The sequence below is a fragment of the Phoenix dactylifera genome, unplaced genomic scaffold (assembly GCF_009389715.1).
Source record: "Phoenix dactylifera cultivar Barhee BC4 unplaced genomic scaffold, palm_55x_up_171113_PBpolish2nd_filt_p 000007F, whole genome shotgun sequence".
NCBI lineage: Eukaryota > Viridiplantae > Streptophyta > Magnoliopsida > Arecales > Arecaceae > Phoenix > Phoenix dactylifera.
Genome location: NW_024067666.1, coordinates 2,865,180 through 2,883,489, shown reverse-complemented (window position 1 = coordinate 2,883,489; position 18,310 = coordinate 2,865,180). Strand labels below are relative to the sequence as shown.

The following is an 18,310-nucleotide window of genomic DNA, read 5'->3' as shown; positions in this document are numbered from 1 at the left end:
AGATTTAATTGGTTAAACTAAGGGATAAATTATTTCATCAATTCCAATGTTCCGCTTTAAATTTCGTTTTTGATGTTTCTGGTCGTTATTGATGATTAGGGCAAACGTACTGAAGGGATTCTGTTAATTTCTGAAGGGAATTTATAGCAATCTGTTGTTATTTCTTTTAATTTTAGTCCGGCAAGGTTCAGGCTTTAGCTAGCTTTTTACCATTTCCTTTAAAAATTAGGGTAAACATGCTGCAGTGGTTTTGTTAATTTCGTTTAGGTTTTGGTGAGAAAAGCTTCCATCCTTTTCTCTTTCTCCCTATCTTCCTCTTTCTTTAGTACATTATCGGGTTTTTACTCTTTTAGGCTCTCTTTTTAGGATGTGGTTAGAATTCCGAATAGAATTGCCGCTGCAAAAAGAAGATTTTCTAATAAGCAGCAGTTGGATCAACTGATAGGGCCGAAACAAAGGGAGCCTAAAAGAACTTAAAAACCCTTCTTCTCTCCCATCCCTTCATTCCACCTCGAGAATCTGAGGGAACTCGACCCTTCTCTCTTGTTACATTATCTCTGGAACCCTAGCTCTTGCCATCTCCATCGAAACCGGAGCGGCCTTAAGGCCCGACCCCAACCGGAGGTTCCCTGGATTCTGGTAAGATTTTCTTGTGTTTAATGTTTAATCTGTGTTTTTGTTCCTCTGCGGGTGAGATTTTCTTGGTAATTCTGTTTCCAAGATTTAATTTGTTAAACTAAGGGACAAATTATTTCATCAATTCCAATGTTCCGCTTTAAATTTTGTTTTTGATGTTTCTGGTCCAAGGGTTTCTGTTAATTTCTGGAAAGAATTTATAGCAATCTGTTGTTATTTCTTTTAATTTTAGTCCGGCAAGGTTCAAGCTTTAGCTAGCTTTTTATCAATTCCTTTAAAAATTAGGGTAAACATGCTGAAGTGGTTTTGTTAATTTCGTTTAGTTTTTGGTGAGGAAAGCTTCCATCCTTTTCTCTTTCTCCCTATCTTCCTCTTTCTTTAGTACATTATTGGGTTTTTACTCTTTTAGGCTCTGTTTTTAGGATGTGGTTAGAATTCCGAATGGAATTGCCGCTGCAAAAAGAAGATTGTCTAATAAGCAGTAGTTGGATCAACTGATAGGGCTGAAACAAAGGGTTATTATCAGAAATACTAGATCAAACTGCACTTAGAGTTAAGCTATATTTTTGCCTTCTTCTGTAACTCTTCTGTGAAACCCATATTTGCTACTGTGCAAATTAGTACTGTCTGGTCTGTGTGGGATTGAATAGTGAATCCCATAGTGACTTAGAATCCTATTCAGGCTTCTTCTCGTCTGCTAAAGGGAGCTGTTTCCTCTTTTTCATTCAGACCTTTTCACCAAGAACAAATTCCTTTCCAAAGACATCTATTGTTAGCTGAAGAAATTTTAAAGAAATTTCAAATTTAATACATTAACTCATAACACAGTCGACCATAATTTTAGGACAATCTGTCCTTTTTTTCCGATTTTTTTTTGCTTATGTATGAGAATGTACACCTGTACATTTGGAATATATACTATTTGGGGTACAAATGGTAATTCCTGTACTCTGCAAACTTGATTTTTTTTCCTAATTTTAAGCATAATCAAGAAATGAACATTGAAGAAACTAACTACAGACACCCAAACTGAACTGTCGAAATGAGGCATTTTTAAGTGCTAAATGTTCCTGTGGAAAAGGTATAGCTTATTAAGATTATTTAAGTGCTAAATGTTCCTGTGGAAAAGGTATATGGAAGATGCCACTTCTGAGTCTATATTGATGCATTAGTTCATTTCTTTTTAATAGCACCTGAACATAAGCTATTTGAGTTGTGCAGAGTTGTTTTGCCCCAATCAATGCATTCCTTAGTGACTTGCTAATGCATTCCTGAAGTATGCTTGCTTACAAGTAATGGAAACACTTAGTGGAACCTCTGAGAGTTGATTTTTCAAGAACCAAAGAGAAGAAACCTCCCTTTCTTTCTCTTTTATCTGTTTTATCCTTGGTGCTTGAGTATACATCATGCTATAGTGAATTTTCCTGACACCTGTAGGATTTTCTTGTCCAAATCTTTTCTTGCATAGTCAATATTCTTCTATGTTTTTCATGATAAAGCTGGAGAAGGAATTCAATTTCCATATGGTTTACAAATTTGTGAGGGATTATGCTATTAGTGACTTACTCATGAAAACAATTTTCTTCATGAATCTTAATGCACTGAAAAAGGGTGCTGAGTCAATTTTCTGGTTTAGAAGTTGGCTTCCATTTGATTGGCAGGAAAAGAAATCTAAATTTGCATGTATAAAAACTCAATCCTGTTTCATGTGCTGGTAATTCTGAAATGTTCTAGTGTTTATAACATTATATTGTGAAATATACTTACTCAGAAGGTTGAAGGGAAAAGAATCAAGTAAAAGAGCAATTATCCTAAGATTCTAGGAAGAATGTACCTGTAGCCATGCGTATGTGATTAATATTACTAGGCTCGGATGGATGTAGGTACGAAAAAAGTTGTTGACAGATCTAGGAGGCCAAAAAGCTTTCGATGATGGAGGTTATGAATTGAATAAAAATGACTGGTTTAATGGGATTTACAACTTGAACTTGTTTATGGGATGAGAATTGCTAGAATAATAATGTATATGAACCCAAAGAATTCAAGTTTCAGCAATATCAGTTGATATAGATGTTGCTTCTGGTTCCAGTTATTCTTCTCAAGTAGCCGTTTTTTTGATTATTTCTCAACTCATTCATAAATTAACATGTTTCCTGGCATTTATTTTTTGTGTCCTATATTGAGCCAAGGAGACAACTATTCCTTTCATAGCTGTTCTGTGGCAACTGCCATTGCATTTCTGCATCCTTTTAATAACCATTAACTATTTTTGTTCCTCTTTTCTTTAGGATGTCATTATCTGTTGCCACTCAAAATGTAGAGTTCAGTCATCGTAACCATCAAAATATTACCACTACTTTTGACAATTTATCTGCAAGCAGTGAGTTGAATATGGGAGTAGAGGATGATGAGGAAGAAGAAGATGTAGACTTCAATCCCTTTTTGAAAGGGGAAACCCTTTCAGAAGCGTCATCTGGTTTGAGTTCAGACAATGAAGGTCTATTTAATAAGGTTGACAAAAATCTTTGGAGCTCAGGTCACCAGGATGCTAGCACATCATCCAGGGCAAATGTGGAGACTCTCTGTTGTATCACAGATTCTGGAAATGAGGATGAGGAGATTGTGATGCAAACTAGACATGCATCAGAAGATGCAAATGGAAACAAGTCCATTTCAGAAAAACCAATCACAAGAGAACTAAATACTTTTGTTGAGCAGGGTGGAGGTTTGACTTGTCCTGAAGGATGCATAAAGGAACTACACTCTGGAGATGGAAGCAATGCTGTTGATGACTTGACAAAAGAAGAGTTGCTGGGCCAGAGTACAAGTTCTTTATATCCCAGAAGTTTCCAGAAACCCTTTATCGAGATAAATGATGAGGATGCTATCTGCAAACGCACGAGAGCCCACCATTCCCTTGCACAGTATACACTAGAAGAATTGGAGGCATTCCTTCAGGAAACTGATGATGATGATGACCCGCAAAATGCTGATGATGAAGAAGAATACCGCAAGTTTCTTGCTGCTGTTCTGCTGGAAGGAGCTGATAACAGACAGACAGGTCAGGAGGATGAAAATTTGGATGAAGATGAAGAGAATGATGCTGACTTTGAGATAGAAATTGAGGAGGCATTACTAAGTGACGTTGATGAAAGTACCGATAATAACAAAGGGCTTAGCGACAAGCAAGAAGGAGATGCTCATAGACCAGAAACCAGGCAGAAGAAATGTCTGAAGGAGTCTGCTGAAAAGAAAAAGTATTTTCTGGGGCAGGCAAAGATGCCATTGCGCCCTATATTGCCATTTGTCTCAAATGCACAAGTAGCTCCTTTCCCAACCTTTGGGTGGCAATTTTATTCTCCTAAAAGCTTTACTCATTGTTCATCATCATTTTCCGGAGCTGACTTACTCAATGGTTTTACAACTGAGCAAATAGGCCAGCTGTACTGTTTAATACATGAGCATGTTCAACTTCTTATTCAGGTTTTCTCTGTTTGTGTTCTCGATCCATCGAGACAAGAAGTTGCAATTCAGGTCCAAAAGATGATTACAGAGATGGTTGATAAACTTGAAGCAGCATTAACCTGTAGAAAAGTTCCTTATCCTGGCAGTTCCTTTCAGCCTTCAAATCTTCGTTCATCACTGCATGTTGATTTTCATCAGATTCCTGAATTCTCTAATTGGACACCTTTAATTGATAATCCGGTGCTATCAATTCTTGATGTTGCTCCACTTCGGTTGGCTAAGAGCTATATGACTGATGTTTCAGCCAGTAAGTGACCAAAATGCTTTTGTATATCTGCGTTGCTTGTTCACAACTTATACTTGGCATTTTTAATCTCTTATATAATTGATGATTGATTTGTCAGCCGTGTTGAGGTATAGACAAAATCATGTGCAAGATGCAACTGACAAAGATCACTTGAAAAGAGTACCACTTTTCCCACTGCGTATGTTTCCCTCTCATAGTGAAACAAATAATGATTTTCTGGGGGGAGCCATTACCACATCTTCAAAGACAGCTTCACCATTTTCACGGGATCAAGTACAGCCTAAAAAATCAATGGCTGCTACACTTGTAGAAAGTACCATGAAGCAATCAGTTGCTCTTGTTCCACAGGATATTGCCAGATTAGCACAGAGGTTTTATCCTCTGTTTAATTTAGCACTATTTCCTCATAAGCCTCCCATGCTGGCTGTTGCCAATCGTGTGCTTTTCACTGATGCAGAGGACGGGTGCGTTTGATTTAATTTCTTCTTGTATTGTCATTTGTCAATGATTTTGATCTTTCTTTTGCCTTCTATTTTCTTTGCTGAAACTTTATATGTATTATTATGCAGCTATCTTTGTCACTTGTTTTGCATGTTTATGATAGGTTATGAAACTGTTAGTAATTATTTTGATAAGCGTAAAACTTAAAAAGGTCTAGGTAGTCTTGGAAATGTTTGGATGCTTATCTACACTCCAGCTGCTAACTAAGATATTTTAAGAAAGATGGTATGCTATGACCAAAAGGAACAAGGGAGTCACATGTGACTGTCTAAATAAGGATATCATTGCAAATGAAGAAGGATGGGGCTTCAAACTGTCTCATGTGGTTTTTAACAATAATGCTCAAGCATCAATATCTTTGTTCCCACAGACCTAATTTTATGGATTTGTAGAGAATTAGAGATAATATATCCATTGGATAAGCACGGAGAGTAGTGTATGCATGTTTTTGCTTTTGCTTTTCTTTTTCATGTTGCTTTTATTTTTTTAATTAATGATTTTTATGTAAGAAGGTATTAGAACATAACACTGACCAAGAAGACATGCAGTAGCTTTTGCAAAGATCATGTGTTTATTCATGTGTTGCAGGAGTAATGGGGAATCGTGGGCAAGAGATGGTAACTGCAAGCTTACAAAAGTCTTTGATGGGAATAAGACCTAGTCATGAAATCATAAATCAGGCTTGTAGTATTCTAGGAAGACGTCTTTTTTCTTTTTTTGGTTATCGTACCAATGCAAGGCTTTATGTTTTGGTCGAGACCAACTGAAGCTGACCCACAGATTTGTTTCTGATCAAGTTTGGCCAAAAATGGCAAGTTTTAGTCCAATTTAGGTGATTTCTACTAGTTTCATCAGAGCCTGAGCAAAACTAGCATGGATGATTTTTTTATATATTATTTGATGTGGTGTTCACTATCAAATTGGGGCTATCCCTTTATTTCCTTAAGTACACAAGCAATGATGTTAGTTTTTGATAGTTTTTTTCTCCTTTTTTTTTGAGTTAAAAGAGGACAGAGATGATAAATATAACCCTTGATAAGCCAAGACATCTAAAAAGACCCTTCATACAATACTCTATGGAGACTAGGGCAAGCGACTAAATAGAAGTCACAATTTTTTAAATAGAAATCACAATTATTTATTGTTATGACTTTTTCTTATACAAAATAAGATATAACATTCTATAACTGCATGCATTTGTTTAAACAGTCACCTAGCTTTAGATATGATAAAGAAATGCCCAAATTTAATATGATGAAAAGATTCAAAGATTCATTACTAGTTATTCAAAATTGCTCAATATAATAAAAATTGAAACAGCTTAAGTTAATGAAATAAATAAAATAATTGCTTTTGGTAAAAAATATGATACAAAATACCAGTATATTTTATGAATTTTACTTTTAGGCAATATTAAATTCTACCTAAACTGTTAAAAGTACATAAACAAAATCTACCCATCACAAAACATCCTCAACATTGTGTAGCAAATTTTTTATTTTTTCTTTTTTTCAAGTATTGCAATTTTTTAAATTCTTTTCTTTATGACGCAAACTTTGAAACTTGGAGTGAAATTGTCAAGACTGCTGTAACCTAAAACTGAAACTTTGCAGGTCCAACCAAAACCAAAACTGAAACCAAGTCTTCAGAGCTTCTACCAAGGAGTTCTTAAAGTTTAAGAGGACTAGAAAGTGCGTTAGACCCAAGGTCCACCGTACCGGTACCGGTCGGCATACCGGTGGCGTCCCGGACCGGTACGAAACCGGTCCCATACCAGTCCGAACCGGTGGCGTACCGGTCCGAACTGGTGGCGTATCGGTCCGTACCGGTTCTTCAACAATAAATTACCGGTACCGGATTTCACACTGATCCGGTACCGGTCTCAGGCTAGACCGGTACGTACTGGCCCGTACCGGCCGGTACGGACCGGTACCGACCGGTACGTACTGGCCCGTACCGGCCGGTACGGACCGGTACTGGCCGGTACGGACCGGTAGGGCAGACCATGGTTAGACCTATGAACTTGATGACACAGAAGCATATCCAAAGTATGAAGAAAGCAGCCCACAAGGAGTTGGGACATGCGTTGGATGCTGATCTAAGAAGAGAGAGAATTGGTTAGGCTTGTTATCCAAAGCTTCGCACGGAGAGGGCTCAAGTGATAGCTTGTACTTGGTAGCTAGAGAGATGTTCATTTGGGGAAGTCCAACATTTGACATGAAATGAGGAGCATAATGGGACTCTGCCCTAAACTTCTCAGGGCGAAATAACATCCTGTTAGCCACTCGTTCCGGTCCAGTGCATGCCTTTTGCCTTGCCCCCTGAGCTCTCTCCTTTATCAGTTGTTGATGGAAGCTTGCCTTGCTTGTTGCATAGAAAGTAGAAGGGAATTGATTCACTAGAAGATGTTTGGACAAATTATCCTCGTTGTTTGTTGTTTACAGGTGTTTCATCTGTGGAAAAGCAATATGAAATGAGGGCTTGTAGCATGGGGGACCCATCATTCGTCTGGCATGAGTCTTTGAAGACTGGGGATACATGGCCCATTGCCTTTTACTAAGATGACATGTTGTTCTACTATTTCTGACTTGATGTCTGCCATCATGATGGTTTTTTAGAGGGTGTGGGTCAGATGGCCACAGGTTGGAGTAGTGCCCCTTCTTAGGGCATTTCTGTGAAGGGTGATGCAGCCTGATGATGAATTTGGTGCCAGAGGCTTTTGTTCATGATTGTTTTAGAATTTTTGCTGATAAAAGAAGGGAGGAATAGCTTCTATATTTGCTGAGTATGCAGTTACCCTGTTGCTAGCATTATGAAGTGCTTTAATATGGGCAGTAAGAGAGCTACTAAAAAGACTGGATCTTAAAAACAATGATATGGTCAACGATGATGTTATCTTGGAATGTTAGAGGATGCAAAAAAGGATGTTGGAGCTGTTACAATTCTGATTTTGCTATTTTACAAGAAAAGAAGAGATAAGCTTTACAACCTAAAGTAAGATTAGTAGGTGTTTCCGGTCACTAATTATGCAAGTGTGTTGGTCTATCTTATGGGGTGGTCATTGCTGTGGGTTATTCATGAGTTTGAGATATTGGGTCAGTCCAGTTAGACCTGATCTATAACAGCCCATCTGAACCTGCTAAAAGGGCCAATATCAGAATTATGACAAAGTGATGAGGCTAAGTGGTACCTGATTGTTTGTCAATGTGTTAAGACTTTCTAAACTACCTTTAACTAATTTTTAGATGTTTTTTATAATTTAAACATTACTCATCCAGTAGGAGGCCTATAATACAGTAAGCTTGTTATGCATTTATTAATTTTTCAAACAAGAGACACTAAATTTTAAACAGAAAGCAGTACAATATGCAACTTGCCTTCCTTTTATCTGGTAAGAAATAAAGTAGTGCTTAAACTTTTGTTGCAAGATCCATCTAGTCATGCAAACCTAGTTTAGTTATATGTATGTTCAGGACACAGATGCCATCTAAGTTGCCTTGACAACTTTGAGATCACCCAGTTTCTTCATTCCTACTCTTGCTTGCGTTTTATTTTTATTTTTGACTAAACTCCTCTTGCTTTGTTGAGAAGTGTAACAAAAGATGGTCAGTAGAGTAGTAGATTGAGGGTTTGTGCTGCACTGTTTAAGATTATCTTGGTGCAGAAAGTTAATCTCACTAACATCTCATTGAGATTTTGTAATGATTGATTTGATTTAAAAAAATATATTTTTCAATCTGAAAATAGTATTTTTTCCAGTCTACTCTTGATTTAGTGTATATTAATTCATTCGTAAAAATGTTGACAGTAGATGAGCAATATCACTTCATGGAGTGGTAGCTTCCCAACCTGCAGTTCCATTAGCCCTTGGAAAAAATTGCTACTCAAGTCAAAATGTTGCATGCAAGGCTAAAAAGTTGAAGTAATTACTAAAATACTACAGGCAGAGAACTGTCCAGAATCTTATCCTCTCTTTGCACCCTTTTTTAAACCTAACCCAAATTTTAAACCCAGGCCGACTCTTGAGGTCTTTTCAACACCAAAGACTGATTTAATCACTCACATGTCCTACATATAAAACTAAGGCTCAATTTATTTCTATGGAAAAATTTTTATAAACATTTCATGTTTTTTGAACTAATTGTATGGTGAACTTCTAAATCAAGTGATCTGGTGCTATAAGATATATTTGGCTCCAAGGAAATCTTTGGAGAAGGAAAAGGAAAACTAGATTTTTTCTAGGGAAAGAAAATATTTTTTTAGAGATATGTAATAACTAATAAGCTTTCCAAATCTGCCAACTTTATATTGAAACAAACAAACCAAAAATTATATTTTCCGAAAAAAATCATCTTTTCTTGTAACCAAACATACCAGATTTTTTTCCTCCTCCAAACAAATGCTAAATGTTGCATGTGAAGCTGATTCACATGTAAGAATAATATTTATTGGTAGATAAATATCACATGTAAATCTAAGTAGGTTAAGAATTCAATATGACTAAATTTCTTTTGATGAACTCTAAATCTTCCTCAATTAGGCTGACCTTTGTTTTTTGTTTCATAAAACATTCTTCTAAATTCTAGTCAACAATTGTGATTTTATGAACTCTTAGATATTCAATATTTTAAAGCCTAGGCTCTCAACGTTGCCTCAAAAAAGTTGCAGAATTATCTCAAGCTTATCAATTACAGAAAAGTAGCACCAAGGTTTGTCGTTTCGGTACTGGATTTCATACTGGTGCCACACTAGTACTGTGTCGGTACGGTATGGTATGGGGTCTTTTCGGCATGCCGAGTGCCAGGGTCTGCTGTGCTGGTAACGAGCACCGTATCGGTTGTCCGACGGCACAAGTCGGTATAGGCCCACGTCGTGCCGTGCTAAGTTTATATCGACACAGGAGACCGTGGGAGAGAAGAAAAGAGAGAGCGGGCGTGGGTGGGAGAGGAAGAGAGGCCGGCGCTGGTGGAGGTGGCGGAGGCGGCGGAGGCTGCGGCCTCCGCCTCCCTCTCTCCCTCTTTCTCCCTCACCCCTCCCCTCGCTTGCTTTCTTTCTTCTCTTTTGTTCTTCTCCTTCGGCGACGATATTTCAATTTTTTTGCTGGAACTATCCCGGTCCGCCGCCGGTACGGATCGGGATGCCTCGAACTGGGCGGTTCAGAACGGTTCCGCCAACCTTCCCAAGTGTCGGTATGCCTTCCAACTAGGTATTGGTATCGAACCGGTGCCTACGGGGTGTACCGTTTGGTTCGGCCCATATGGCGAACCCTGAGTAGCACAATGTGGTATCTTGTAAAGTCATATAGCAATGATGAAACAAGTTAATCCTTTAGAGACATGAAATTTTTCTGCACTTATATTGCTTTCTCTTGTGGAATATTCTCCTCCATGTGTATAATGCCATACTTATGCATATTCTTGATAATAACTCTTTTAGTTAATTGAATTGGATGATTGGAATGTCATCTTTTAGTTTTTGTCTTTTTTATATCTCATGCAGATTACTAGCAATGGGATTGATGGAGTACAATAATGATTGGGGGGCAATACAGCAACATTTTCTTCCTTGTAAAACCAAGCATCAGGTCATTATCATTCCTAGGCTTGAACGTGACAAAAAAAGGAAATTTCATATAAATACTCTTATACTTTGCTTTAATTTATGGGGTCATTATGATCATAATAAGAACCTTTGTATATCAACTAGCAAATTTTGTTGGATTTGCTTTCTCTTTTTCACTTATTAAGTTTTATCTTAACAATTATATGTTCAATGGAAAGTTACATTTTGGATTATTTATTAATTATCTTTCCTTCTTTTCTGCAATTGCTTTAGGAAGTGAATAAAGTATTTATGAGACAATAGTGTTTAGAGAGCTGAATAATAAGAGATGTTAACATGCATTACCATAGGGACTATGGAAGGAATGAAATACTAAAGTTTTCAGAGATAAAATGTCCTGTTTGAGGGGATGCTGAGGCATGAGCAATGATATATAAGAGTAAATTTTAGCAAACTTTCTAGCTGCTGGGAGATAATAAAATTCCTCCCTTCGATGGATAATGATTGATGAGAGGCATAGCTATTGTTCTTGTAGTATGAATTTATTGCTGATTCTATGATAGGTAAACTTGAAATATCCAAATATCTGTGTGATCACAATGTGTGATCGCAAAGTTGCGACTTACTCTTAATTTATCTTGTTCATATGGGGAGGTTGGTTCAATCTATGTTACATCCTGGGGTGGGTATGCTGCCTTGGATGATTCTGCATTAAATTATCAGAGAGAGGTAAGGAGAAGGGTCTCCACTGAAAGAAATGCATAGCCACAAGATGCCAATTTAAGTAGCATTACATACAGGTTTTTCACATGCAGTTCTTATGTTTCTGACATCATCTTCTCTTGTTGGGTTTGAAATTTACTATAGTGGCCTAGCATAATTTTTTAATCTCTTTTTTTATTCTTTTATGTTGATATTGGATATATTTTGCCTTTTATAGATTCTAAGTGCATTATGTGAAGGTGGATAAATGTTTTTAGTTTTATGGTCTCACGGGGTGTCTTGAGGGTTCGAGCTTTATAACTGACCCAAAAAAATATTGCTTGAACTATTGGCAATTAATGACTCAAGAGAAGATCAAATTTTGGGTCTAAATTGGTGCAAACTTTGTGGTGAAAAGGAGACAATGAATCACCAATTGGGCAATGCAGTTGCTTTTCTTAAGAGGCTAAGTGGCTTTCTCTAAGCCCTTTCCTGTACCACTTATTTAATTTCTCTCTTGTGGCCTAGTAACATGATGAGATTAGGTCTTATTTTGCATTTTTGCAATTTGTTATATTTAAGACCAATTTTTAACAGACACAGTCATATGGAGAGGCATAAGCTATATGGATTTCTTTTGTATAATAGAAATATTTATAGAAAGATTTTTTTTTTTTATAAAATTGATACGGGATATGAGGGTTTTATTTGGATGTCATTTATTGAACACCAATGGTCGTTGAATGTTGGGCAATCCAAAGATGCAAACAATTATTGATGATAGCGCAAGAAAATGTGATCCAAGGTACGACGTATCAGTACTGAGTCCCATACCGGTGCCACCTTGTTATTGTATCAGTATGCCTGGTACGGAAGTTGGTCCGACGTACCGAGTGTCGTACGCCTCTTGTACCGCATACTGGTACTGAACCGGTACAGTATGGTATGCTCTGTACCACCTAGTTCGGTATGGTATGGTATACCTTGATGTGACCAAAGTTGGTTTAACATCATGTAAAGCTCAAAGTGAGATTCTACCAGATGCAAATTTAGTATTTGTGTTCTCAAACAACATCGGTGGAAAAATATTTACCAGAAATCACATCCTTCTATTAAAGAAGGAACCAAATCCTAATATGTATGCTAACAATTAAAGGCACAACATAAGGCATAAGATGTCTGCATTCCATCAGCCTTTTTATGCATATGCCTTGTTTTACATAACTTTGCTTCTGACTGTTAAGACGTTTTTGGAAAGACGGTGAGCTGCAAGTTTCTGACCATGTTTGAGAAACCTGAACTCTCTTATCTTATGTCAGTGTAATTCTATAAAGACAAAGATAATGGGCTCAATAGTCATTGATTGATAAATGAAAACTTTGAACTGTTAGCTTGATGAGTGAGACTCCAAACATATAGGTAGTCTGAGGAAGCCTTGATCAGGTGTCTAGCAAGACATTCCACTCTTCTTCAAATTGAGGCTTGGTCCTCTACATCTTCACTTGCTTACAAGAGGGAAGGAGAAAGAGAAAGAGGGACAAGCTCCAAGTTATCCATAATTCAATTCTTTGCAACTGGATTTTTTTCTTCTTTTGAATAGATTACCCACTGTTTAAGTATCATAAATTTTTGAGATGGCAGATGTTTTGTTTCAATGGTGTCTAGCTCCTCCCATGTGACCTTTTATGGAGCGCGACCCTCTCTCGACATGGTATTCTGGGACATTTGGTGGGAAAGAAGTCGTTGAGGGCATGGTTATTTGCCATAACGGTTGAAAATTGCTTTATATATGTATATTAATTTTCATATTGGACATTTCTTAGGGATTAAGAATGAATTCTCTGGATATAGTTAGAAGATGTGAAATTTTTCATTTATTATTTTGTTTCATGATTGTTGTCCTACTCATAACTGTCATATGTCATTGACAGGAGAAGAATCCTTCTTTATAATATTATGCATCACTTGGTGAAGTGATTTTTACCCTTTAACAACCATAACAACAACTCAGGCCATTCAAATACATGTTGTAATTTCAGGCTGGTTACTATGTGTTGAAATGATTTCTACCCTTCAACAACTGTAACAACAAGCCAGGCAATTCCAATGCATGTTGTAGTTGTGGGATGGTTCACTATGTTTTGAAATGATTTTCACCCTTTAACAACTGCAGCAACAACCCAGGAAATTTTAATACATGTTGTACTTTCAGGCTGGTTCACTATTTTTTGACAATCTTTCTTCCATTAAATCTTGTTTTTACGTTGCTCTTCTGCCAATAGTACTTACAGCTTTGCTTAGCTCAGGAAGAAGATTTGGATGAAGTTACACTTCAGCGAATCTCTCAGAAAGGTTTAAAATAAGGAAATGCTTGGGAAATGAGTGTGGAATGAATTAGCAAATAGATTCCAAAATGCGTTTAGAAGTTTCCTGTTACCAAAGCTTCCATTCTGCAGGAAATATCATTTTAGATCACATTGTCTACTTTTGGTACAAATTAAAACATTGGTCACTTTGCTAACTTTTAGATATACGAGAAATGCAGCTCTCGTAGATTGACAATTGTTCATTCAATTATCTTGACCAACTATCTCTAGAAGTCCTAACTTAGGGTTTTTTAGGAGGAAATGACCAAATAATGTCACTTTCCAAATTAATATACTTAATATAAAACAGTGATAGCATAATCATACTTTGCTAATGTTATTGCATGGTTGGAAACTTGGAATAATTAGGATCCTTTGCTAATACTAATGAGTATAAGCTAATGCTATTTAAATATGTGAGAAGATTGATTTCCATGGTTAGTAACGGACTTAATCTCAAAAGTTACATAATCTTGACAACGAGCTTAGAACTCAGATTTGGAAAATGTACATTTGAGTCCAACCTTTTAAACTAAAAAATTGTGCCTTGTGCTACTTTTTGAGTGTTTTGTGGTACACATCCTTGGTATAAAATGCTTTCCAAAATGTGATAATGAAACTTCAGCATGAAAGATCATAAATTTCATGTATGCATTTGGGGGAAAAAAGTTATTGGTTATGTTTGATTGACCTGTGCTCATCATCACTCACTGAATTAGCTCGAGCTCGTTGCAGGGGTAGAAGTACGATGTGGTGCTATTAGTTTGTTTTATATGGAACTGTTATCTTAAATGTGTCTCTTGCCTTGTGCATTAAACTATGCCATTAGTGGTTGTAGAGTAGAGTACTTTGTGTGATTCGCTTTGTTCGTAGAGCACTAACGTAAATATAGCTGACTAAAGAGCCATTTTCAAGTCGAGTTTAGTCATGGTTGCTTACCTAATCATGTCTTTTGACAATCAATTGCCATGATATTAACATCATGAGTGTTGTGTGTTGTATTATGCAGATGTTTCACTTTATTGAATTGTTGGTGTTTATATATCTGAATATTTGCAGCAGTTTAAGTGCTTTTTGACTGAAGCCTGATAATTCTTTTAATTCTTGTATATCCAAAATATGTAGTTAATGGTCATCTCTTTTATTAGATTAATTGTTTTTTCTAGCTTTTTGCTGTTGTCTGATGTTTTAACATGTCTTTCCTGTGGTGTAGATTTTTGTGAGACAGAAAAATCGTAGTTCCTCGAAAGCACCTGAGAATCCAATCAAAGTAAGTATATGAAAGCTTCCGACAAGTGATTTCTAATGCCAGATATTTATCTTCTTTTCTTCTTTAGTCATAAACCTTTTATTCTTGAACACCATATTTATCCTTTGCTCTTTTCACCAGTATTTGTATAGTGCAGCTGGTTCAGAAGTTAAATAATTGATAAATATAGATGGATTCTTTATGTATGTAATGTCGTGATATCTTAATATGTCCATTTTGGCTATCTTTAAACATCTGTCTAGCCCTGTTCTCAGGTCAATATGCTAGAGGTTTTTGACCAATGTATCTTCCCATAAAGCATTTAGTTCAGCATTTGCTCAATCTGCCTGCTGAAATGGGCAGCATATTCATCTATTTGTGTTTGTCTTGTGAATACTTAAGTGGTGCTGGACCAACATGATTATATGACCCATTGGTTTTAGACTTCCCAGTTAGAGATTTTATTTGTCTTAAATTTTTGTTCCGTTTGGAGACTGTCTAAACTTTGCCTGAGTTGGTCTAAGGCAAGGTTGGCAGTACTGGGATTGGGACCCGTATCGGTTGCCAAGCGGCATGGGTATGGTGCTATGTTGTTCCGATTTGCGGTGTGTCGACAAAGGGGAGTCGGAGAGGGAAGGGAGGAGGGAAAAGGAAAGAGAGGAAAAGATAGGGGGATGGAGGGAGAGTGAGGAAGGGAGGGAGGGAGAGGTGGAGAGAGGGAGGACGAGAAGAGGGAGAGAGAGGGTTTCGAGCCCCCTCTCCTCTAGCTTCTATATAACAGGGGTGGAGAGAGAAGGAAGGAGAGGAAGAGAGAGAGAGGGAGGGAGGGAGAGGGAGAGTAAGGAAGGGAGGGGGAGAGAGAGAGAGAGAGGGGGGAGAGAGTCAACCCCTTTTTTTGATTTTTTTTAAAGTGAAATCGGCAGCCCTTTCTCTCTCTCTCTCTCTCTCGGCCTCTCTCTCCCCCTTCCTCTTCCTCTCTACCTCCCTTCCTCACTCTCCCTCTCCCTCCCTCCCTCCCTCCCTCTCTCTCTCTCTCTTTTTTCTCCCTCTCCCTCTCCCTCTCCCTCTCCCCCTCCCATGCTGGTTTCTCAAACTGAGGGGTGAAATCGTGCTGGTTTTCCCCCGGTATGGCTTGCTATGCCTCGAACTGGACTGTTCGGGATGGTACTACCTTCTTTGGTTTGGGGTAATTTTTCTAGATACTGGTCCTTCTGTAATATGTATACTTCAAGAGAGCTGGCTATAATGAGTTTGTTTTGTTCTTTTAAGGGCATATCCCTAAGAAATGTGGTTAAAAGTGCTTGGTCTTGGGTCTTTTTGAGAATTTCATTTTTATATTTTATCAATATCAGAGTGGATGCCTCTATTATGCAAATGACATGGAAAGTGAAGATATAAAATGTGGGAAATATTGAGCATTCCCAAGATCATTGGATAGTCTGGGCATTTTTGGTGTTGCTTCTACTTAAGAAAATGAGAAGCTAGAAGCTAGGTTTTCTAGCTTCTCCTAAAACCGCTTCTTTGGCTTTTTCTTCTTGCAGAAGCACCTTTTAATTATATCATTAAACATATTTTTTAGTAAGTGCTTTTTCTTGCTTTAAAAATCAAAACAACACCTTTTAAAGCAATATCAAAGATGCCCATAGCTTATCTTTTTTAGATCCCAATGGATGATGGGTGATAGAGCAATTGTGTTTGAGTTGTTAGTTAGTGCTTATTTTTTAATTACCACAGACCATTTAGTTGCTCAATGTTTGTTGACCACTATATTATAAAATTCTAGCCTTTGGATTTAGTGGCCCCTTTATAATTCCTGGTTGCTTTTGTTATGTTGCCTACTTTTTCATTGAGTATATGGAACTTTGGTGGCTTAGCTTGCCTTTCACAGATTAAGAATTTGAAAAAAGCAAAATATGGAACTCTTTGTTGGCCTAATTAAGCCTCTCAACTAGGGTCTGCTAAACCAGTCGGAACCGACCGGTTCACCATACCGGTACCGGCCAGCACCGGTACGGTGCAGCCATAGATTTCGGTTTCGACCTCTTTGGGGTCGGAACCGAACGACTCCTTGCTCGTACCGGTGCGAACCTATTAAAAACCACATATTGATCCCATATAATTTGGGACAAGGGTTCCGGGCAAAGTTTAAGGTTGTCATTATATAGTGGAAAAAATGTAGTTTCTTTTCTTCTCTTCATATAATTATAGTCACAGGAGAATGTATTCCAGCTCTAGCAAGTACATTGAAGCATTAGAAGGCTGAAAAGTTTGAATGCCATTTTATTAGCTATTTCTCATCCTTGCTTTCACCAAATTAGGTTTGGAAGCCATAATTCAATTGGCATTTTCTTTAAAGACTTTTGAGGAGGACATGAAAAATGAAACTTGATGCCTGTACAGTATTGTTCAATCAAAACTCTCAAGATTTTATCATTAGTGAATAATGATTGCATGTCTGTCTCTCAGAGTTTTATAGAGGTGAGTATTGGAATTCTATGGGGCCGGTTGTGCTCAAGAAAAATGGAGCCAAAAACTGCATGATTTCAGGCTTATCTATGCCTGGATAATTGTACAAAATTGTTGCTCGATTTTTGCATGGTAGCGGGAAGAATTATTCTGAAGTTACATGATGTCTAGCTTTAATACCACTTATTGGTTTTGAGAGGGTTGAAGGCAGGCCTCTCCAAACCTTGGTGTTGTTTTTTCACTTTATATCATGACATTCAAGTTGCATTGGATGTAATACAAAATTATGACATTTAGTGATTTTACATATTTCAGAAATCAATGTTATGCTGTTTAGCACAAGGTGTTCAGTTGTATGGTGAAAATTCAAGAAATTTCTGATATCATGAAATTGGAAATTTCAACTTTTCATAGAATTTTTTAGATTCTCGAGCTTTCCTTGCCTTCTCGCTTTGGCAATCAAACGTCTCCAAAACATGTTTATCTTAAAAAATTGAACTAGTTGAAATTATAGAATCATAAACTTGTAATCAGAAACCTCCAAAAATAACATTTCCACATTTTCTCACTGAACTTGATATATTATATTTTTGGTTTATTGTATATTAGTTTTGAGTGTTGGTGTCTTGATTCATATTAACTTGATGCAGGCTGTACGACGCATGAAGACCTCTCCATTAACTACAGAAGAAAAAGCAAGGATCTGCGAGGTGACAATTGGATTGTCATGCCCCTTTAACTTTTGATAGCAAACCAGTTTTGCTTTGATATCTCATCATATTGCTTTTTGCTGACTAAACCAGGGGCTTAAACTCTTTAAACATGATTGGTTGTCAATTTGGAAATTTTTTGTTCCCCATAGAGATCCATCCTTGCTACCTCGACAGTGGAGGATTGCTACTGGAACACAGAAGTCTTACAAGAAAAGTGAAGATGTTAAAGAGAAAAGGAGATTATATGAAGCGAAACGAAGAAAAATCAAAGCTTCAATAATTGATAAGCAAGCTTCGTTGGGATTGGAGGTTAGTTTGTCAAAATTGATGATCAAAGAAATTG

The 18,310-nt window shown here is 37.2% G+C and overlaps 1 protein-coding gene across 1 annotated transcript in view; it reads left to right on the top strand.

Moving 5' to 3' along the window:
- The first annotated feature begins 523 nt into the window (after nucleotides 1-523).
- The window catches only part of LOC103723687, a 31,917-nt gene continuing 14,130 nt past the window's right edge, over nucleotides 524-18,310 (top strand). Inside the window, exons 1-7 of the mRNA XM_026800201.2 lie at nucleotides 524-639; nucleotides 2,925-4,408; nucleotides 4,506-4,872; nucleotides 10,409-10,493; nucleotides 14,753-14,809; nucleotides 17,905-17,964; nucleotides 18,058-18,276. Coding sequence (XP_026656002.2) covers nucleotides 2,926-4,408; nucleotides 4,506-4,872; nucleotides 10,409-10,493; nucleotides 14,753-14,809; nucleotides 17,905-17,964; nucleotides 18,058-18,276 — 2,271 coding nt within the window. The 5' untranslated portion in view covers nucleotides 524-639; nucleotide 2,925. The remainder of the gene's footprint in view (nucleotides 640-2,924; nucleotides 4,409-4,505; nucleotides 4,873-10,408; nucleotides 10,494-14,752; nucleotides 14,810-17,904; nucleotides 17,965-18,057; nucleotides 18,277-18,310) is intronic.